The 24,528-nt window shown below is 41.7% G+C and overlaps 1 protein-coding gene across 1 annotated transcript in view; it reads right to left on the bottom strand.

Annotated features, from left to right (window-relative positions):
* Positions 1 to 5,128: 5,128 nt before the first annotated feature.
* Positions 5,129 to 24,528, bottom strand: part of SLC49A4 (solute carrier family 49 member 4) — a 123,371-nt gene continuing 103,971 nt past the window's right edge. Inside the window, exons 8-9 of the mRNA XM_056861436.1 lie at positions 14,219 to 14,401; positions 5,129 to 5,302 (exon numbers count right to left, since the gene is read on the bottom strand). Coding sequence (XP_056717414.1) covers positions 5,187 to 5,302; positions 14,219 to 14,401 — 299 coding nt within the window. The 3' untranslated portion in view covers positions 5,129 to 5,186. The remainder of the gene's footprint in view (positions 5,303 to 14,218; positions 14,402 to 24,528) is intronic.

Below are 24,528 nucleotides of genomic sequence, written 5' to 3'. Positions count from 1 at the left end.
TACATGGCATCTGATAAGTCCCTGATATTCAGTAATTTATATAAATAATTTTCTGGTGAAAAATGTGCTTTACAGTAATCGTCTATGCCCCAGAGATGTCTGCGGCACTTACTGTTGCATAAAAATCTCTCTGACTTCCACATAAAATCACTGCCCATAGAAAGTTCAGCTCACATTCTATGGCGTTATATGGCAATATTTCTATTCAGCATAACTGATCAGGACTGCACTTGACACCTCTCAAATTATTATAAGATAACAATGATGTGACTATGTCAGACTATTTCCGCTTAGGATCCTTCATCCTATACTCCTTTCCCATTCAAGACAATGGCAAAAGTCCTACCAGTTTCAAAGGAACATATAATGTATAACTTTACTATAGTAAAAGAGAGAAAGAATCATGCCTCATTCATTCATTCAAGACCATATTTACTAGGGCAAGGGGAGAAGAATACAGATTTATTACTTATCACTGATTTTTTCCCCTGTGCACACCTTACTGAAATGAAATGGAAACAGCATGAGCTCATGTTCATCTCAGTAAGATTTGTGCAGGAGAATTTCCCAGTGGATTGTGCCCCACATTCACCACTACACTGCCATTCATATGTTCCTACTGTACACCCAGTTGCTTTCAGTGTAGCATTAATGAAATGCTGGGAAATGACTGCAGTGATGAACAGATATCATTAAAAAAGGAACTTTCCCTAAACTTTTTGCTGCCCCAGAAACTTATGAAGCAAAAAAATGTTATTTAATGTAACCAAGGCAAGTTACTGACAAAATCAAAATTGTTACTGCTAGAGCCTTTATGGGAGGTTTCAAACCAATGGGTTTAAATAATCTTTCTGAACACTTACCAATAGTTCCCTTTTTTTGTGAAACACACACAGGCGGGTGGTTGTATCTTATATCTATATAAGTCTGAATGTGCAGGAAAACAAAGACAACACAGATTGTCTTTTTGTTATGCCAGTCACCAGTGATGAAGGCAAGCTTACTACAAGCCTGCTTGCACTATGTAAAGGACAGACAGCAAATGATTAGTACTGAAATAAAAACAAGTTGAGCCTGCTATACCACACTAACTTTGTAAGTTAGTGGTGATAGGGGCAGCTATTTATTTCATTTATACCCCACTTTTCTCCCCAATGGAGACCCACTGGGTTTACAACAGTTTTCCCTTCTGTTTTATACTCACAACAACCCTGTGAGGCAGGTTAGGCTGAGTGAATGACTGGCCCAAGTTCACCCAGCAAGTTTCCATGGCATGGAGATTTGAACCTGGTTCTCCCAGACCTTAGTCCAACACACTAACCACTGCACCATGCCAGTACTTCCACTTGGAAGGGATTAAGCATTCCATCGCACCTAGCCTTTTTCCATTTTTAATTGAGTCTCCATCAAATTTTAAAAGCAAAACTAGTTACATGGCACATATATGGACTATCATGGTGTTTTTTCCTTTTTTATATAGAAGCAGGATGCAGTAATCAAACATATTTAATGGCCAATTCCAGCATTATATTTTCCCATAACGTTTGGACAATCAAAACAGTACTTTCTTAGCCCCACTGATTTCAGTAGCAAGGATTTAAGCATGTACTTTAATGGAAATTAGTGAAGCACAACATGCTTAACTATGGCTGGATTACGGCGAATTATAACAATAAACCAAGAGAATCCTGACAATAATGTCAGGATGATGATATCTGATTTTTCAATTAGTAACTGTTGTGTGTGTGTGTAAAGTGCCATCAAGTCACAGCCGACTTATGGTGACCCCTTTTGGGGTTTTCATGGCAAGAGACTAACAGAAGTGGTTTGCCAGTGCCTTCCTCTGCAAAGCAACCCTGGTATTCCTTGGTGGTCTCCCATCCAAATACTAACCAGGACTGACCCTGCTTAGCTTCTGAGATCTGATGAGATCAGGCTAGCCTGGGCCATCCAGGTCAGGGTAACTGTTATTAGTAATTGTTATTGAATACTAATTACAGGAGAGCTGGTCAAACATTAGAAACACAAGAATAACACCGCCATGAAGTGTCAGCTGCTGATTAATAAAGCTCTGGAACGATTGATTATTAACATATTAAAAGTACATAAGGATCCCTGTTGTAGAATCATAGAATTATAGAGTTGAAAGGGACCACGAGGGTCATCTAGTCCAGCCCCCTGCCCAATGCAGGAAATTAACAACTACCTCCCCCCACATCCCCAGTGACCCCAACCCTCCCCCACCATGCAGGATCCCACAATCAAAGCACTCCCAACAGATGGCCATCTAGCCTCTGCTTAAAGACCTCCAAAGACGGGGACTCCACCACCCTCCGAGGCAGTAGTATGAGAACAGCTTCTTTCCCTAAAATTTCAACAGTGACAAATGTCTTGACAAAGACAATGAATGCTAATGGGGAAACATTCTACAAAGGTTACGCTTCAAATACGATCATCTAGACCAATTTAAGCTATTGCAACGTAAGTAATAACACAGCTGTCAGGGGAGTCTTTGCATTATAAAATATTATCTGCTTCTCATCAAGGGTTTTCAAAAAGATGTATCCAGCAGGAAAACCACTAATGGGGAAACCATACAGTATTTATTAAATGGCAGAGAAATTTTGTTTATATCCTATCCATCCTTGAATAAAATGGACCCCCAATCCAAGTTCATGAATTGCTATCAGTTGGACCTCCTCTGTTGCACAGTAGCTTTAAGTTGTTTTCATACAGAAACTGCTACAGGGCACTGCAGAGTTCTAGAGGAAGACTTTCCGTGAGCAATCTGCCCCTGCCCCTCCTTGTTGTCGGGCAGCCCGAGCAGAGAGTTGTGAGAAAAGAACGACTAAATCCCCCCTTGGAGACCAAAAAAAAAAAAAAAAGAGAGAGAGAGAGAGGCCTGGTCTGCAAAGTGAAGGGAAATCTTCCTGCCTATAAATTTCAGGTGGTACATGTCTTTGCCCTAGTTGGGAGCTGCAGGTCTGCATGTGCTGAGAGCCCCAAGCATGTTCTTGGCAAAAAAACCGGAATTACTTTATACTGCAACATAAAATAAGAACATTTGCTTTGCTGGAATGGTATCTCTAAGGGAAAAGGTTTAATCTTTAGTGAACTGTCACGTCCTAGATCATTGCCCTCCATGGCATACAAAAAAGGCAGCAGTAATGACCACTAAGAGTAAACTCTGTAAAATTACAGCAACAATTCCCTTTGAACTCACAATTGTAAATCTCAGTTAACATTAAACTCATAATCCCCTGATATACAGAATAACTCCAGTTGGACAAGCCAAAAATAAAAAAGAGCCATGTGACAATAGAAAATTGTTAATTTCCAAGTTACAATTGGCCAAATGAATCAAGAGTGTCAGACTAAAATCTCTTGCAGGAGTGAAATACATCCAATTCAGAGTTCTCACTGAAGCAGAATAATACATGCCAGCATCCTCAAATGTCCCTGGGTAAAATGGCTATGTCACCCACAGCAGAACGACAACAAACAAAATTACTGTATTAATTCTATAGCTTATACAACTCACTTGAGAAGTTTAATTTCCTGAAGAGACCCCTTTGCTAACGGACAATGGCACCAATGTGTCATTAGAAGTTTTTCTTTGTATATTTTACTGCAGAGATATGCCATGCAGAGAGAAAGGTTAGCAAAAATATGTATGTATGTACAATTTTCCCCTCAAACACACATACCAATTGAGCCAGCACACTTGGTAAAAAAGAACAGAGTATTTGAGTTACAAGAAAACTAATCAAGGTGGCAAATACTTAAGAGAATTATTCTTGCCATGGTTTAGTAAGTTTGCAATAACCATCACCCCTCCAGAGCGCACCACAATGACAAACATATTCCACACTTGGCAATGTACTACTTGCTTTAGAGTTGTTAAGAAGAAGCACATTAAAAACAAGCACAAGACCCAAATGAAGAGCACAAGTGAGGTGCAGGGGGCATTGGCAGTGCCACTTAAAACCTGCCCCTTGTTTTGTCATTTTGCCACAAAAAAACCTGAAAAGTGTCGCTGTAAGGGAGAGGCACTCATTAATTGTAAACTAATCTGAAAAGAGGCGAGAGCTACAACATACATGTAACAAGAACCTTGGTTCTTGGCTTTGGTGAAGCTACAGCTTGATGGGAAAGGTAAGTCAAGCAATTCCTTCCAGATGGAATATACAAGCAAAAGTACAGTACTGACCTGTAACAACGTTGGTACCTATCAGGAGTGGCCGCACCCTGACAACTGAGATGCCCACCTTTACTTTCTATACCATGGCAGAGAAGTGACATAATAAGTCTTGTAGCACCAGTTTACTATATGGCTAAAATTACTCCTTCCTTCAGTGTCAAGTAGTGAAACCAAATGAAAGCACGTTTATCCAAAGGGTATTTACTATGGTTAAAAACCAAACATACCACATCAGAAATTTCTTCATTAGAAAATATATGTAGTGTACAGGGGATATACTAGGACATGTCTGTGGAATTCAACATTTAAACACAATCACTTATTTTAAAATCCTGTTTTTACAAGGGTTATTTGTGTCTATTTAGCATTCCTCTTATGAAAAGAACACAGATGGATTATTTATAAATAGAAGAACAAAAAACTGGCCAGGAAGTCTTTGCCATCACTTTGCCACAAGAAATTTCCTGCCACCACGAGGGATAGGATGTTATAAAGAAAAGAAAAGAAATAGGTAATCATCAGAATTTTCAATCAGTATCTTGGGGGCTGCCAATAAAAGTGGGTGGCTGTTGTTGTTGTTTTGGCATATTGGAGATTCTTTTCTCCATCCTTGAATGAGAAGATTTTATTCTTGGGATACAGTGATTTCAAGTGGCACAAAAATATACACCATTAAATAGCTTATTAAATAAAATATAACTTCTTACATTACGGCTTTTCCCTAACACACATTCTGTTGCGTGTTTACTTAAAAATAATCTAATTCCCATTCAAGTACAACACTCAAAATTATCTGGATAATAAAATACCAAATCAGGGAGTACAGTTTTTTTTTAAACCCTTCTTTCATAACCCAGTTAAAATGTCTGTGTTAAAATTTTGTAGTTTGCTTGCCACATTCTTGTGGCTGTTTAGTTTCTAAAAAAAATGTACGGAGCACCATTCTGAATTCCATCCTCTTCTTGAGCTCCTCTGTTTTGTGCTATCAAACGGAGACCACAACATCAAGATAAAGTCTATCATAGGATTCCCTGAAGCAAAGGATGAGAAGAAGACTTAGCAGGCAGGATCCTGGGAGACACCAGTTAAACCAGGAGAATTCTGTTTGGGGAGGGGAAAAAAAGAGAGTTTTGCCTTAGATATTTGTACAATGTGCTCTACTCCACCATAATAAAACTTCAATTCTTACAGATAGTCAAAATCTAGATTAAAGCAGCTACAGGCCACCCCAATGACATATACCAAACTGCAGCATGCCAAACTAGTTTGCTTGGCATACAAGGATGGTTGTCTCCTCAAGCAACCCAGGAAAACCTCTGAGGTGCTGGCGGTGATGTTGGAGCTGGTGGCATGGGAGAAGGCGATGTGCATGGCCTATGCCCTCCATTGGTGTCCGGACCCATGTAGCCACCAGCTGGCTCTGCCTGAGGCAGCAGTAGTGCCCACTGGGGCTCAGTTTATCCCCACTACACCTGGTCAAGAACAACTCTTGCCCCCCTGCCAATTTGGTTTGCCAGAACACCAACACCTTCCCAGGTAGACACTGCCTTTCTAGCATCTAGACGTAAAACATTACCTATCTCCGGGTTAAGTTAATGACTTTTATTGGATCAGCCTCTCTGGATGTAAGACAAAGCAAATCTTATCCTCACAAATCTTTATTTAGACAGAAATTGGCACTCTGTTCACCAACAGACATTACAAACTCATTGATCGTCTTTCTTTTTCATGCTTGGGAACTAAACAACAGCCATTTTTTATACCAACTAATTTCTGTAAGTTGCCAAGGCTTTAATTTGAGAAGCAATATATAGTGAGAATCACACAGAGAGAAATGTATTGGGTTGGATCCAGTGAAGTCTGAGTGGAAAGGAAAAAGTATTTTGCCCAGTTCTGCTTGCACAAGCAGTAGCGCAACGGGTACAACAACACACAGCACTTTACTATAATCTTTCACAAAATAAATGTTCATAGATAGCAATGGAAAGTACATCAGAGGGTTCACATTATTTAATTTGGTTTTGAAACTGTATCTGAAGCAATACCTTGTAATACATCTTGCACATGGGGAAAATATAGTCGGGATACAATTGCTTTCACTTAGCGCAAGCAGAGGAGTAATTTTAGTGCTTCCACTTATGCGAGGACCATTATGCACACAGAAATCAAACAATGGCATTAATTTCAATCACCTTCATTAGCTGAGATACAGAAAACGATTCTAGCTCATTAAACAAAAATTCAGCCATCTGCTATATGTGGAGGGCAGGCGAGAGGCTGGAGGCTGGCAGCATCCTGTGTAGACTTTCACCTACAGGTCCATGCTGCCACCCATGGCCTTGGCCCTTCTGACTGGACCTTGGGCATCCAGGCAGTTGGCAGCAGGGAAGTCCTAAGGACTGGAGGTAAGACTGCCAATATGATTCCGAATCTAAAGAGCCTGGAGATCATTCTGGAATGAACTGTAGCATTTTTAAAGGATCTAGTAAGCAGAAGGTCCATTTTAATAGTTACTTATTTCATGGTCACTTTTTTAGTATTTTCAATTTTTGTGAACTACCTCTTTACCCTTTGGCTCCCAATGCAGAGGTTAAAAGGATGCTCACTAACTAGATATGACCAATTAGTTTGTCTGGAACACAAAGGTAAATGGTTAGCAAGTGAGCCAGTTCATGTTTAAATAGCTGTACACAAAATCTCAAGAAGTCATCTTGTTGGCACCAGAGGTTAAATGCATCTAATGCCCTGTTTTCATCAAAAAGAACAACCAAGTTCTTCTTTGTATTTTTCTCTCTGACTCGGATTTTTTGAAGCAGAATATACTTCTGTTTTGAATGTTCACTCTTCTCACAGAACTTTAAACTATCAAGCAACCTTGGCTTAGTTTAATCCCATAATTCAGAGGAGCTAAAGATAAACAGCAATTAATTTTATCAAAGCCTGCAAATTTAAAAAGAGAAAGGCTTAAAAAAATCAATGCTTCTGCAGAAATCGACCTCTCTCTACATTCTAATATTTTCCAGAAATCTTTTCAATCAAAAGCTTTACTCTGTGTTAAACTGGGTTCTATATAATTTAAACCAACTATCTGATATCACTAGGAATTTAATTTGCCCCTCATTTCCTTACATCACCCTCCACAAGAATGGTAGGATAAAAGAGTATGGAAATTATCCAAGTGGGCCATATTTTTTAAAAGGCAGCAACAGCTTTTATGAGACTTCCAAATACCAAAGCTATTTTGCTGGCTAAACGACACTTCTATTAACCCAAGGGCTTTGAGGTATCAGAAGAAATAAGGTGTATGAAATCAGAATTCACTGATAATAAATAAGTTTCAGTGAAGTCAATTTGCTTAGTATTTCCTGTATCAGGAGATCCACACATCTAGACAAGAAAACCCAGGACATAATTGATTACAATAGTGCAATATCCAAAGGCATGCAGAGTCCCCTTTTAGTGTAAGCAGTCGGTGGCACTAATGGAAGAATACATTTTTATTCATCCTTCAGAAGCTCAAGGCAATCCCCTTTTCTCGAACAACAACAAAAGGGGGGGGGGACAAATTAAACTCAACCAAAATGTTGAATACCTCTAAGGCCTCATCCTGTGGTATGTGTGTGTGTGTGTAAAGTGCCTTCAAGTCGCAGCCGACCTATGGCGACCCCTTTTGGGGTTTTCAAGGCAAGAGACTAACAGAGGTGGCTTGCCAGTGCCTTCCTCTGCACAGCAACCCTGGACTTCCTTGGTGGTCTCCCATCCAAATACTAACCAGGGCTGACCCTGCTTAGCTTCTGAGATCTGAAGAGATCAGGCTAGCCTGGGCCATCCAGGTCAGGGAATCCTGTGGTATATTAGTATATAATGATACCACATTCAGAGATACAAAAAATAACTCCTCTGTATCCAGCCTTATGTTGTTAATCTGATTCAGGAAATCCATGGTGTCCTTCAGGTATGAATCTATTTTTTTAACTAATGGTTTTAAAAATATGTCCAGATATTCTGCTCACGGTTCTAGACAGACCCACACCCAGAGACAATTGGTCGTCCTGGTGTGGGTTGTGTGCCTTTATGGATTGTGGGTAACAGATAGAATTGAGGCACCCTTTCTTCTGATTGTAATAAGAACTCATAAGTTGATTTGTTGATGCATCCTTCCTGCATGCCTTCTAGCTGTACTATTAGTGCCTTTATCTGTTTGGAGGGGTTCTGTATACTCTTTGAATAGTGCTTAGGGTTGTTGTCTGTGGGCCTCAGCTATGTAGTCCTCTCTACCCCCGATAACTGTAGCCCCCCCCCACCCTTTATCTGCTTTCTTAATAATGATCTCCCTTCTTTGGCTAAGTTGTTGTAATGCCTTGTTTTCTAATTTGCTAAAATTATGCCAAACTGATATGCCTTTGTTCCAGTAGTTTCAGTTCTTATAAAATAAATTCCTGGAATGCCAATATCCTTGGATTAGTGGTGGTTGGATTAAATGTAGATTAGGGTTTCAATTGTTCTCCCTTTGTTTATCTCCCACCTCTTTTTGGTCTTTAAAAAAATCTGCCAGTCTATTTTTTCTGAAGAGGTTCTGGATTTCAATCATAAGTTTTAGAGGCCGAAACGCATTTGGTCCTTATTTGGCCCTACTTTGGTAATTGTACAGTTTCACATCAAATGTGAATGAGCTTCATGTATTTATTGACTGTGTATGACTCGCCTATGATATAGGCAGGGCCGGTGCTACCATTAGGTGAACTAGGCGGTTGCCTAGGGCGCAGACCTCAAGAGGGGCACAGACCTCAGAGGGGCGCAGAACTGGCCTGAGGGGCACAGTTTTTAACAGATTAGTTTCTTGAAAAAATGCAACTGACAATTTATATTTTTTATTTTAAGGTAAGTATCACAACAGTGCAATGGAATATAATTAATTATAATGTCTTAAAAGATTTTGTAGGAATGCATCAGGCTTTTATTTTTTCTACAAGACATGTTTTTGAAAATTGGTTAGCAATGGGGGGCACAAGTAGTTAGCCTTGCCTAGGGCGCAAAAAAGACTGGCACCAGCCCTGGATGTAGGCCTTATGTTTTTAACTTTACTGTGCACCATATTAACATTTATATATTTGTAATTTTAGTATTTTTTAGCTCAACCCTTTCGGCTTGAATTCCCTTTTCTCTTCATAACATACACAATACACAACATGAATTCTCAAAGTCCATGCACTGTTATAAGCAATCACAAATGCATGTCTGTTGCTGTGTAATATGTGAAACACCTACACTGTGTCGCTAACAGCAGATTAGACATATACTACTGAGAACACACAGACACAATCTGCACTAAAGTGAACAAAAGTTGTGAGAGAACAAATGGCTACCCAGGAGGAATTCCAAGTTAACTGCGCACATTTATCCTCAAACAATGCTTGCTGGGGTTATGTTTTTCTTCAGGGAAACCAAAAAGGTTTCACCTTACTGCTGTATGGCTGCCTGATCTTACATGCAATAGAACAGTGGGGCTTTTTTTTGTGATTTAAAAAAAAAATCTGCCTTTAGGGAATACTTTCTACATCAACTCATCAGTGGTGGCAGGGGGCTGTTGCAGAGACTACATGGAGACTTCCCAAGGTGCCACGTCAGTTTCCTGCAGAGTCTGCTGGGCCTCACCGCTGACCCCGTGTGAATTGTGAGCATAGCCCAGAACACACTCAACACTCAGGGGAAGCTCAGCCATGTTAGGCAAGCTGCTTTTCAAGAGAACTTGTCCGCTACTACAGATTGTCCCATTGAGAAAACCCCGAAAAGTTTCCAAGGCATACCCAGGGCCTCCCAGGAATACAGCTTGAAAAAACAGCTATACTAATCCACAACCCTTAGAAAAAAGGAAAACCACTACTTTACAGTAATGTTTTTTAAAATGCTGCATTTTGAAATTACCAAGAAAATGAAACAGCTGAACTGTTCAGCACTGTATTTTTACATTACATGGAAAACATATCCATAGCTCATACACATTCAACTCAATTTTGAATGCTTAATTAGAAACAAATCCCAAGAAGTTCATTCAGTGAGGTTTATTCCAAAGGAAGTGCAGATGGGATGACTTTATGTCAAAGCCATTTCTGCAACCATGAACGAAAAAGCAATTCTCAAGGTCTGAAGAAAACTTGGCTCACTCCATGATATTCTCTCTCGCGCTCACTTTTCCATTTGTTTTGCATGGATTTTGTCATCTCATTTGTAAACATTCAGCTTCACAGGCAACACATTATTGAGAAGCCTCAAAACAAATGGAAGAATCGCTACTGTGGCAGAGACTGTCTAATGAAACGTCATGTCAATTTTGACTTCTGTGACGAGGAGTATGATTTTCAAAGCTAACTACTGGAGCTACAAAGGAAAGGATTTATATTTTGCCGTTCTGACTTGACTGCATCCACAAATCACATAGTTACAAAGCATGAGGCATCCACCTTTACGCTGCTATTATAAAAATAATATTAGAAGTAACAGCTCTAGGCTGGATTACTGTATCGTGCTTTATGCAGGGCTGCCCTTGAGGTTGCTCTGGAAGCTTCAACTGGTCCAGAATGTGGTGGCTCAGGTGACAGAGACCCCCTGGAGAGCACATATTCAACCTGTGCTCAGGTTGCACCGTCAGCGTCAGCTGCACCGGCTCCAGATTGAATACCAGATCAAGTTCAAGGTTTTGGTACTCATCTAAATGGTCTGGGACCTTTGTATCTGCGGGACCGCCTTTCCTGATATACCTCCCAGAGAGCTTCATGATCATCAGGAAGTAACCTATTGGTGGCCCCTGGTCCCCAGACTATCCAGCTGTCTTCAGCCAGGGCTTTTTCAGCTCTAGCCTCAGCCTGGTGGAACTCCCTGTCCATTGAGACCCGAGCCCTGCAGGACTTAACTCAGTTCCTCAGGCCTGTAAGACAGAGATGTTCCACCAGGCATATGGCTGAGGCAGCAACTGTAAACAGAGCAGTCGGCCCCCTTCCTTTTCCTGCCCCTTGTCTCCACCCCTGGGGATTCTACTAGACTAGGCCTTTTCGGCCTTCTGCTTATGACTGTCATGGACCTTCCCCACCTTTAGGACTTATATTTTATCATTATTATAGTAAGTGTAAATTAGGCAGCCTTTTAAAAAAATCTGTGTGTGTTTTAAATGCGATGTTTTAACTTTTTTTTTTTTGCTTTAAATTATATATTGTATGACACACATTGTTGGAAACAGCCCTGAGCCCAGCCAGAGCTGGGAAAGGGTGGGATATAAATTGAATAAAGTAAAATAATAAAATAAACATGAGAAAGAGGGTGGGATTCGCAGGCGGCCTGCAGAGAGGATTCCAGGGGCATGCATGCAGGTGCTTAGTCAAGGCGTGGCACAAGTGAAAACTTATTTAAAAGTACTGCAGTGGAGCCTGAAGACATTAAATAAATGGACTCATTTTGAGGCAGTGAAATAAGTGGGCATACAACTAGAGCTCAAATGGAGTAAAGTTCAAAATGTGAATGTGACCTAACATAGCTAAGAGGGTCACATGCCCTGTGGAAGCTATGACAATGAAATGGGCTTACTTCTCTGCTACCACTGCATCTGTCTAGAGATGGTATTCTAGTTTCTGATTGGGTTTTATCTTAATTTTCATCCTATCCTTATTTTATGTGGATGCAAACTCAGAAAATGTGCAGGTTCACTGTAACTCTTTTGTGATACATTTTTTTCAGTGAAAATAACTAGGATCTGCCACAACTTGGATGTCACAGTTGGTTCAGTTAAAACTCAGGCTGTTCTTAGAGTGCAGCCTGGTCCTAGTTTTATGGATGACTTTCAGTTGGTGCAATCTGACAGATGCAACTATGAGACCTCTCCTGAAGAAGGCATCCCTGGACTCGAATGACCTAAATGATTACCACCCATTGGCCACTGTTCCACTGTTGGACAAGGTGCTTAAGCAGCTGGTGGGCAGGCAGCTTCAGGTGGTCTTGGAGGTGATGGGCTATCTAGATCCATTTCAATTTGGATTCAGGTCTGGGTTTGGGGCAGAAACTGCTTTAGTCACTTTGACCAAAAGTCTTGGGAGTGTGGCAGGGAGGGCATCTCCATTGATTCCCCTGTACCTCTTGGCAGCTGTGTCTATACCACTAACCACTGAGGCTTGCTGTGATGGGAGTGGAGGGGGGTAGCATTGGGTTTTGGTGGCTCTGTTCTTACCTGGCTGGACAGTACCAGAAGTTGTTACGGGGTGTTTGTGTGTATGCTGTGGGCTTCCATCATGGCTATTTAACATCTACATGTAACTGCTAGGAGAGATTTTTCAGCGACTGGGACTGACACACTATCAATATGTGGATGACACTTAATTCTATTGCTCCCTAACAGCTGAGCAGATTGGTCTGTGGAAATCATGAACAAATGGCTGTAGAAGATAATGAGACAGATGAGAAACAATAAACCTGAAGCTCAGTTCAGACAAAAGTGAAGTTCTGTTGGTCAATGACAATGCTGATGAGGACTGAAAAATCAGCCTGTCCTGGAGGGGCTGTATTCCCCCTTACCCCGAAGTTCATAGTTTAGGGTACTTGTGGGATCCTGGTCTACAACTAGAGGCTTGGGTGTTCTGTGCAGCCCACAGTACCTTTTATCAGTTTCATCTGATGCACCGATTTTGGCCATTTCTTCAAAAGCATGATTTGGCCACAGTGACTCAGACTTTGATCATACCCAGGACAGATTACTGTAATGCACTTTGTGTGGGTCTGCCTTTGAAAACTACCAGGAAACTTCAAAAGTGGCAGTCATGCTACTCTCAGGAGCTTAATACAGGGATCATGTATTCTGTGAATGAACTGACCTGAAAATAATCTGCCTTTAGTAATATGTTGAAATGATCTAAAACACTACATGAAATATGCCACTCCATGTTTTCCAATAGCTCTAGTATACCAGAATTTGAAACAGTTCCAACCTGGGCTTTACTTAGGGCCCTGTCTCTCTCTCTCTGGCATGAACTGGCCACTAAGGAAACAATTAAGGGAAATCCTTGGGTAAGAGAAATGGAGAAAGATCACAGGAGCCCCTGTACACAGCTCAATAACAAATGTTTTCCCAACTAATGACCAAACACTTCATCATTACGTCTGAACTTTCAACTGTGATTGGTTCTCTTTCCTCCAAACCAGAATGAAGCCATGGCTTGTTTGAAAAGTACAGGGCAAACTGTAGTTTGTCACTTAGATGTAAAAACACTATTGTTAACCAAGAATCGAAGATGATGGGAAAACGAGGGTCTATGTGAACCTGTGTCATGAAACATTCTACTAGGCCTCCACATATTTCTTTGAACTAAAGTTCTAGTAAAACGCGACTTTGCCTTGTGTGTTTCTCTAAATTTGCTCACATTTAAGACAAATCTTACAACTGCCAATATCTGGCTTCATTCTCCAAATTACCAAAGCAACTCTACATGTACCCATCATGCTACACAGTAAGAGGAATGCTTAAAAGGGTCAGAGTGAAATATCTACTCTATTACCATTCTGTGATTGTGAGTATGGCATGAATATAAACAATAACTTAAAGACGTGATTGGAAAGGAGGGGAAAAATCCTCACACCTTTACTGACCCCCAGCAGGCAATCGGATTAGACCCTGAAGCATGAAATTGGATTAGTTTTATCATTGTTTTAGCCTGCCTAGCTACAAGTGTTATTAATGGTCATAACATTATGCTGTTCTTTTAAAAAATCCTGCCACAGTGTTTATCTCAAAGACATCCTGCTGCTCTGGCTTTAAATCCCTCTATGTGAGGATTTCATTCTTTGATTGACACATATATAAAGACAAACAATTAGGAGGGCTATTCTTCACTACAAATGCTGTGGGGATTTATACACATCATTAGCACTGGTGCAAGATCTGCATGCAGTTCTTCTTAGTGGAGCCAACAATAAGACCGAAGACGAAACACACAGTTCTTGCAAATTACTGTCAGCAAGCAGGGAAACTCTCCTTACCTTCATGGTAAAAAGTAAGAAAAAACAAAAGGACTCCCATGAAGATGTTACTTAGAAAAGTGACTACGCCACAGGTGATCCCTTCTGGAACAGGGTAGACTGTTTCCACAAAAAGTTCAAAGAATATAGGTACGCTGCTGTTCAAGAAGACGCCCAGCAAAATGCAGGATGTGTACAATGTGGCTGCAAACAAAACAAAAGCACAGTACATTTATAGCATAACACTAAAAATAACCAATTCAGATGTTTAAAATCTTCAGCTGATGTAACTGAATGGCCCCTATGGATGTGTCTGAGAGGAGAACACAATATCTGATTTTGGCCATCTGCAGATATTTAACTTTTAAATGTATACATTTCATTTAGGTCCAGACTCTCACATACAGTACCAGCTGTTCCACTGCAGCTAATAAATATGCTTTTGGAAAAATCATGGGTGCAAAAAGTGTTTATCCACACACACACCCCAAATTCTTCCCCAATTCTGTTTGAAAAAATATGGAAGAACACTGAAAAAATTCCTATGAAATGTTTTCTCTGCAGATATTTCCATTTCCCAAGAATTTCTATTTTTCTTTAGGCAGAAAAGTTCACACATGAACGGGCCCTTGAAGCCCTTGGAAGAAAGAAAAGATAAAAGGTATATTCAAATAGAATAAATAAAATGTTCCTTTTGGATTTTTAAAATTATAACATAAACATTTCCTTTACCATCAGGTATGATGTACAATTGTTCTGAACTTTTCACATAATTAAAATAACAACAAGATAAATGCTCCCATCTTTACCCACTGTCATTCTCAAATTGTTCATGAATATTTATTTAAATAAAATGGTTTATCCTCTCATTAACAGCTACCTATTCTAGTTATTAACATTCTTATCCTGCCCTTTCTCTAAAGAATTCAGGATCATATTCATGCTTCCTTCCCTCCCCACTTAAACTCACAACCTGGTGAAGAAACTTACCCTGATCATAGTGTATGGTGTAAGGTCAATCAATAAGCTTTGTGGACGAGTGGGAATTTGACCTTAGCTGAACAACGATTACATCATGCTTGTGGATGTTGTTCCATAGTTGAACACATGACGTTACTTTTCACCAAGTCAGACCACTGGTCTACCATTGACTGAGCTAATCTGACTGGTAGTGGCTCTCCAAGGTCTTGGGCAAAGAAGGCTTTTCTCTATATCTGATACCTGATCTCCTTTAGTTGGAGATGCCAGGGATAGAAACTGGACACTTCCACATGTAAAGCATACAACCTACCACTAAGCCACAATCCATCTGTAATATGGTTACAGAAGGTTAGTGGTGTGGATTTATTCAAATTTCAAATACCTTTATTGGCACAGTACAATCTGAAGTGTGGACTTATGTTAAAGATTTCTATACCTCATTCTCTAAGCCACTGAGGTAGTTTCCAGTATAATACAACAATAAAGCCAACAACTGCAAGATCCTGCATATTTTTTAAATATGGGACATAAAGACATAAAACAGCATGCAACATGATCAGCATAAAAAGAAGAATGCCATCTAATCACAGATAAAAATCAATAAAGGGGCACAAATTCTAATAAACCAGCAAGTGGATTATACAAAACGATCCATTTTAACATACTCAGATTCAATATTGAATACATAGTGCACATACAGAAGTTATTCCTATATGTATATATGTTGCAATGCTACTTCATTAAGCAGAAAATAAGAAATCCCTGTTCTTACCCATACAGGCAAAAACAGAAAACAAATCTCAGAGAGGAGCCTCTGCTCCTTTCCTATCTCTCTAGCATTCTTAATAGCAGCTGCTTCACGTTCTATAACCCAGCTGGCTCAGTGACAAGGTCACCCTTCGACACTGGCCCTCTCCATGTATTTCAGAAACCCACTCCTGAGCAATGCGAACCACAAAAATTTTATCTGAAGGTAGTAAAGAGAGTGCAGGCACGGCCTACCTTCAAGATGCTGTGGAGCAGGCTAAGAGTGTGCATTCGGCTAAATGGGGGGGGGGGTTTACTGGTAAAAAAAATGGCGGCAATTAAAGGGAGTCCAAAAAGTGGGTCCCAAATAATGCTAAATTTTGGGGGCATTATTCAGGGCCGCTTCGGCTCCACCACCATTTTCCATCCTCCCTCCCCTCCACGTGGACTTTGAAGGTGGCAGTTGGCAGGGAACTGAACACTGGATTACGTGAAGCCCATCATTCAGCTCTGCACCACGTATTTTTCGGGTTTAATAAATCCCCCCCTCAATTGATTTTTCCAGAAAAGCGGAATCCCTTATATTTAGCTTTTCAGATTTTTTGAAAATGTCCACGTTTATTAAACCCGAACCCAAAAAATACTGGGGGGAAAGTGCACACCCCTAGAGCAGGACACAAAGCTTCTCACCAAGTGTAACAGATAGCTGCTTCTAATCAACGATTTCATGAAAACACAATTCAGGATGAAATGGTTTCAAACTATTTTCAATGATTATTATAATGACACCCCAAAAACCTGTTTCCACACTGGTGACTGAATGTTTTAGTAACTTTTAATTGGAAAACGTATTGTTTAACATTTTTCTTCAATCCTGCTTATTAATGATACATGAATGACAACTATGATACTGCTTGGAAATACAACAATCTGCTTCAACTACAGGAATAACATCTAGCAGCAATTACAAGAGACGAGTGCTTGCTGAAAAGTGGGCCTAAAAGAATCCTTCGGACGAAGGGCTTGGTCCATATTGGAGCGGGAAACTCTCTGAATGAACTCAGAGCAACATTCCAACAATTGTTTCAGGCTTCACCATAGCATCAGCAGCAACAGCTGTTCCTCTTCCCTTTGCACCATTTACTGAACTGATATTTAATAGGATAAGAGGAGCCAAATCTTGTTAAATGGTAATTTAATTATTTCATCCCTTAAAACCTTCTATTTGCTAATAAAATGGGCTGTGTTACATTTTTGGTGACCTTGCAGGTTAAAAAAATAACAATTTTAAGAATAATGGAATCATAAAGTTGGAAGGGGCTATATAGGCCATCTAGTCCAACCCTCTGCTCAATGCAGGATCAGCCGAAAACAACCCTGGAAGTGCTCGTTCAGCTGCTGCTTGAAGTCTGCCAGTGAGGGGGAGCTCACCACCTCCCTAGACAGCCAATTCCACTGCTGAACTACTACTGTAAAAAATTTCCCCCCAATATCCAGCCAATACCTTTCCACCCATAATTTAAACCCATTACTGAGTACAATCCTCTGCTTCGAACAGAACAGCTCCCTGCCCTCCTCTAAGTGACAGCCTTTCAAATACTTAAAGAGAGCAATCATGTCCCCCCTCAACCTCTTTTCCAGAGTGAACATTCCCAAGTCTCTCAGCCTTTCCTTGTAGGGCTTGGACTCCAGGCCCTGATCCTCCTCCTCTGCACCCACTCCATTTTGTCCACATTATTTATGAAGTGTGGGCTCCAGAACTGCACATAGTACTCCACGTGCGGCCTGACCAATACAGTGTGCAGCAGAACTATGACATCTTGGAATTTGGATGTTATGCCTTGGTTGATACACCTCAAGACTGCATTAGCATTATTTGCTGCTGCATTATACTTGCATGATGCATCATAACCCCACGATCGTGTTCACACACACTGCTACTCAGAAGTATACCGTCCATTCAGTATGTGTGCTTCTCATTTTGTTACTCAGATCTAGAAGTCTACACTTATTTTTGTTGAACTGCGTCTTGTTCATATCTGCCCACTTTTCCAGTGTGTTCAGATCTTGTTGGATTCTATCTTCCGGGGTGTTCGCTACTCCTCCCAATATGGTGTCATCTGCAAATTTAATTAGTCCCTCCACCTTCTCATCCAGATCATTTATAAAAATCTTGAAATGTACCAGGCCCAGAACCGAGCCCTATGGTAGCCCACTGGACAGCTCCATCCATTCAGATGAAATGCCAGACAACTACTCTTTAGGTGGAGTTCTCCAACCACTTTCCTATCTGAAAGCTTTACTGAAATCCAGGTAAACAACATTGAGGGCATTCCCATGATCCAGTAAGCTCGTCACTTAATCAAAGAAAGAAACAAGGTTGGTCTGGGGAGTGGTGGCGTTCGGGGACCCCGTTGGGCCTGTAGAGGTGGAGATCACATCCTGGGGGCGCGCATGGAGAGCGGAGGGTGCGCCGGAACGTCGGCCCGGTGGTCCGCTCCTGCGGCGGGGCTGGTCCTCAGCGGCCGCCTTCTGCGGTTCGGTCGGGGCTTGGCGAGGGGGGTTGGGACGACCCGAACGAGAGGGGCATTGCGACGCAAAGTGTCCCTTTCCCCCGCAGGTCAGGCAGACACCGGTCTCAAAACGCTTGCGGCGTTCAGCGGCCGAGGGACCCCCGCTCCCTCCCGGTCGGACCTTTTTTCCAAACAGGTCCATTTCGTTCCATGTGCGGGTCTTCCTTCGGCCCAAGGCTTGGCTAAACTGTTTGTCACGCACGTCCTCAGACTACACTCGATCCCTAGGAAGGTCCTCTCCGACCGGGGGGTCCAGTTTGTAGCCAAATTCTGGCGAGCCTTCCTAAAATTGATGGGGGTGGAGGAACAGGGCCTCTCTTCCGCCTATCACCCCCAGACTGATGGTCAAACTGAACGTGTAAACGCGGTGGTAGAATGTTATTTGCGTTGCTATGTGAATTTCCACCAAGACGACTGGGTCGACCTGCTGCCTTTTGCCGAATATGCGTACAACAATGCGCCCCATTCCTCTACCGGCTTTAGTCCCTTCCAAGTAGTATACGGGACGGAATTTGGTCCTTTCGGTTCCGCCCCCGTCACGCCAGAGCTCCAGTCCACCCCCGACCTTCAGGAGTGGATTCAGGTAGTTAAATCTACCTGGCCGTGGCTGCTCAAAAACCTTGAGAAGGCAAAAAGCAAGTACAAGGAACAGGCAGACAAACACCGGTCTCCGGGGTGGGAACTTAAAGTGGGGGAGCAAGTTTATCTGTCCACCAAAAACCTCCGCTCTCTTCGTCCCTGCAAAAAACTCAGCGACCGTTATGTGGGACCTTTCCCCATTACCAGGGTGATCAACGAGGTTACCGTGGAACTAGAGCTCCCAAAGACCCTCAAGGGAGTCCACCCTGTCTTTCATATAAGCCTTCTCAAACCCTATGTGGCAGCTCCCCAGTTCCACCCCTCTCCCGAACACGAGATTCCTACCGTGGTGGGAGGGGATACCCATTTGGAAGTGTCCAAGGTTTTAGATTCCAAATGGAAGAAAGGGAAACTGTATTACTTTGTTCGTTGGAAATACCTTGGGTCCGCGCACGACGAGTGGGTGGCCGCACCCCACATGGCGGCCCCTCGCTTGGTCCGAGAATTCCACCTCGCTTATCCCGATAAGCCTCGTCCTTTCGAGGACGCGGGAGGGGGGCCTTAAGGGGGGCAGAATGTGAGGGTCTCTGTGTCTCTGACTCTGTGTCTCTGCTTTCCATCACCTGCTGTGTTATCAGTGAACTCATAAAAGCAGTTCACACCTTCTGGTCCCAGGCGCCTGGCCTGATTGCCCCAAGTATCTCCCCCCCGCTGTTCTTCCTGTCTGTACTCCCTCAGGCCGATGCGGCCTTGGAAGTGTGATAGCTTCAGCAGACTTCCTGGGACTCGTTTGATGTTTTGTATTATGCCAAGCTTGTAACTTCCCATAACAATAAGTGTGAACCCCAGTGCCCCAGTGCCCTGGAGTCAATATATTCTGTAAACCCGATAAGCCCCTCACTTGCAACTTTCTACCTGTGCCTGTCTCATCTCCTGATGTCTTCAATAAATCCTTTGTTTCTGTATCAACGCCTGAGCAATTGATTTGGAGAATTAGACTCAGAGAGGGGGAACTCTCACAGTTTGTTTCACAGCACACATCAGGGAATTTGAAGTCACCCATAACAACATGGTCATGTTGCTTGGATACACTGTCAAGCTGCTCAAGAAGGGCAGCATTCAACTTCTCACCCTAGTCAGGTAGCCTGTAGCAGACTCCAACCACAATACTGTTTGTCCTTTCCTCCCTTATCCTCACCCAGATATTTTCCATTGGGCTGTCACCCACCTCCTCCAATATTTCCTGACAAGCAAAACCTCACATACAGCATCACTCTACCTTCTCTTCGACCCTTACAGTTTTTCTTGAACAATTCATATCCATCCGCTACTACGTTCCAGTCATGGGAATCATCCCATCAAGTAATGCCTACTAAATCATATCCCTCTGTCTGCTTTAAAAGCTCAAGCTTCTCCTTCTTATTGCCCAAGAAGGTCATTGGTACATCGGCACAGGACTTAAGTTACACCAAAATGAATATAAGCCTTCCATTATCTTGGAAAAGTAAATGAATATCTATTGTTGATTTATCTCTAAAATAAACAAACACTAATATTCTACAGCCAATTACTGTGCTAAATAAGGATTGCAGTGTAAATTAATCTTTTTTGTTTGGCTCCAGAAAGGTCAGGATTAATTCTGGCTTCTACATTAAAGAAAACTAGGATCTGATGATTTACCAAGTTTCAAAAGCCCTGGTATCCAATACAGGTTGATCCTGTAAAATACAAGTTTGCTTCAGGCTCAACAGGGAAGGGAGGGATGCCTGGACCATTCTAAGCTTGAACCCCAAATGGACTGAAGGAGCAATCATAATTTTTCAAGGAGTCTTGCTACACTCCTGTCACATTCACAGGATTTTACAGAAGTGCACCACTCATGACCATGTATTTTAATTAGATAGATAGATAGATAGATAGATAGATAGATAGATAGATAGATAGACAGACAGACAGACAGACAGACAGACAGACAGACAGACAAGCTACACATCTTTAGAACATAAGTGTATGTTTCAATCTTTCCTAAACTGGGGAAGGGGCTAAAGGAAATGGTCAAAAGTATTTCTGTATGTGTGGTGTTAAGTTTTTAAAAATACAGAAGTGATACTACATTTATACACAGAGGGGTAAATACGCCGGTCTACTAAAATAGTCTAGCAGCCTACAGCTTACCAGATGCCATCACATGCCACAAGAAGTTCCCAACCTTGTATTCTGTTTCTGGCTACTGCAATAACACCCCTCTCTGTACACGCACACTCTGGACACACATCTCCATCTTCAGCATCTCTTGCAGAAGTATATTCAGGACCTGCCAAGTCACTACATCCAGTTCACTTTCACTGTCCATTTCATGTGGCACTGAGAGACTGTCTTCCTATTCTTGCCTTCCAACAACTGCTTTCTCTATGGCAGGCCTAGCCTAGCCACATTTAGGCTCTTTTTCTTATCCTTCCAATTTAGGCTGGGGGAAAATCCACAGCCATAGCCTTTGCAAAGCCTGTAAGGCATACAGTGTGAGGTACATTTCCAAGGATGTTAAACGTTTTTAAATGGTCTTCGTTGCTTGTATTTATATTATGTCCTGCAAATCTGATCAAATTTTTTTTGTGGCACAACAAACTAATGTTAAGTGAGTACATGGTCAAGTAGGCCAGTAAGAACAAGACCCATGGCACCAAACTTTCTGTAATTACATCAATCAGGAAGATGACTGCTGGTCTGGAAGAGGGCTCAGCAGATGATAATCAAAATCCACCACGCGTTAAATGGAAATCGATGGGCACAGATAACAAGTGGTTTTGGAAATGTCAAGCAGAGACTTCTTAGAAGAAAATCAATCAGCTGTACTGGAGGAAGCTTCAATTCACTGCATTTGAAAGCTGGAAAAGCTCAACTCACTACACAGAGAGTGAGTATGAAGATCATAAAGACCACCCACAGTGCCCAAAAGAGCAAGTGTGAATGCTGACTACCCTAGATGGAGCTCACTACCTACAGGTAATCAGCCACAACTGATGATCTAAAATGACTTGCAAGAAATCCAGTATGGCAATAAGAAAAGTGCAGGAAGACTCAAGGTACACATTTATAAGAGTTACAAGCCCCTTTTTCATTTTATTTGGGTTTCTAAGGGAGAAAATGTCAGCACATAGCACTTCTACCACCTTCCGTTTCATGAGGTTGTTTAAAACTACCTCAAAGTAATTATGGGACCAATCCTAAGCAGGTCTGCTCAGAATCCTACTTAAGGATTCTGAGGATGGCACTGTATGTCACAATACACACTTCAAAACTAAACAACACATCACATTGTGGTGGTTTCCACACGAGAAGGGGCTTGTGAGGTTTTCTTGCTTCCTGCATGACTGTTAAAGCACAGCAGTGGCGAGGGCTTTCCCATGGGCACGTTTCCCATGGGCTTTCCCATGGGCACGTGGCCCCATCCAGGAAGTGGACCGCCTCCTCTTCCCCTAAGCCACTGGGGCTTTTGTATTTAAAATAAATTAGCCATAAAATATCATTATATCCATATATCAGTGTAACAATAGATATAACAGCTTCCATTAAGAGTCTCTAGCCCCTTTGGTTGTGCAGATATGCCTTTCCTCTTCTAGAGGCTAGAGACTTACTTTAAAAATCAGAGAACCTGTTAAAATATTGTTACAATAGTATATCAATATAACAATATTCTACTGCTAATTTTTTTTTTAAATGAAAAGCCCCCTTCCAGTGGCAGGGGAGGAATGGCTGCCGCAGGGACAGGGTCAAGGAAAATAGCTGCCATGTGGGTGGGAAAATCCAAATCCAGACTTTACTGTGGTCTTTCCAAAAACTTCAAAGCAAAGCAAGTTTGAGAAAGATCAAAATAAAGCCAGGGAAACACCAGGAGGTGCACAAATGCATTACATACTGTGGGGGATCAGGAGGGGACCCTGCTTCCCAACATCACTGAACCCAGGGCAGATTACCTGTGCAGAAACAGTCTGATAATTTCATACAAAGAATATCTGGCCTAAAAGAGAATAACTGAAGTAGCCACAACCTTAAGACTGACAACCCTTTATAATCACAGTTAAGATACAGGACTGCAGGATCATGTTGCCCCTTCCTCTAGCCTAACTTCCCCATTCTCCAGTCATTATATCTAATGGCAAACTGGCTGAGCCCTGTGTGAATCATGAAAGCAGCAAAACAGGTCCAACTACAGACAAGGCAGGAGGAACTACATGCGTGAGGAACTTCCTAGTTAAACTGAAAAATCTGGAAATTAACCAAAAGAAAAGCCTAAGAAAAGGCCTGATGAAGAGAAAATGTGCTTCAGAAGGGATGGAATGCTAAAAATAGCCAAGTGCCATTTAAAAGAAAAAAAGGGAGAAGAAAGGAAACCAGCCTGCTCAAGCACGTAAGAGCTTAGAGGATCCTGGAGAAGAATAAGAGAAGGTTTTTATACCCCACTTTTCTCCATCCTAAAGAGTCTCAAAGAGGCTTACAATTGCATTCCCCTCCCACAATAGACACCTTGTGATCTAGGTGGGGCTGAGAGAGTTCTGAGAGAACTGTGACGGGCCCACGGTCAGCCAGTAGGCTTCATGTGGAGGAGTGGGGACTCAAACCCAGTTCTCCAGATTACAGTCCGCCACTCAACTACTACACCATGCTGGAGGGGAAGGTGTTTTATGGGATTCTTACAATTTCCAAATTATTTCTCCTCACCACAATTCCTTGAGGAGACCCAGCTTTCTTCAGTTAATAATAAACCCTAGTTAGTGTTTATCACGTTCAGAGCCACGTTCAAGTAAACAATAGCATCTGTGCATGGCTCTCAGATTGAAGAAAAGCAAGACTGGGAAGATTGCCCCAAAGATTTATGGCATCTTTACCCCTCTGGTGTATCTAAAGGCTTTCCCTGAAGTTAAAGTATGCTAGAATATATACTATTCTATATTTATCTTGGGAAGTAGAGAACTTTAAAAAAAATGCTCCCATTTGCTAATATACGAGAAGCCACAAAAAACAGATAGGAGAGGCTTAGGAGATAAAGCAAAAAAAACTATTCATCAGATTATTTGTGCGATATAAATTTTTCTAAAGACACAGAGGCATACTTCTTTGAAGAAAGGAAAGTGCCTAGATACAAAACTCTGAACAGCCTGCTAGAAAGATGACAAATGCCATGAGTTTGGAATAGGACAGATTAGGTTGGTCTTTATGCAGGTTAAAAAAAAATGTAACTAGGTTTATGTTAGGGAAAAATTAGGGTACTTGTAAACTCTCTTTATTCTCACTATTTTGATTACAGTTCTAAAATAAAAGGCAGAGGAACTGTTCCAAGTTAAGTTCAATACAGTTCAGGAAGAATTGGACGGAATTTAGTGTCATTGAGCCAGCAAGCTCTTGAAGCTGAAGTGAAATGAGCCAGTCCCTTGCCATGACACCCACAGATTC

The sequence above is a fragment of the Euleptes europaea genome, chromosome 15 (genome assembly GCF_029931775.1).
Source record: "Euleptes europaea isolate rEulEur1 chromosome 15, rEulEur1.hap1, whole genome shotgun sequence".
Lineage (NCBI taxonomy): Eukaryota > Metazoa > Chordata > Lepidosauria > Squamata > Sphaerodactylidae > Euleptes > Euleptes europaea.
The sequence above is the reverse complement of the archived record's forward strand: the minus strand, read 5'-3'. Positions and strand labels throughout refer to the sequence as shown.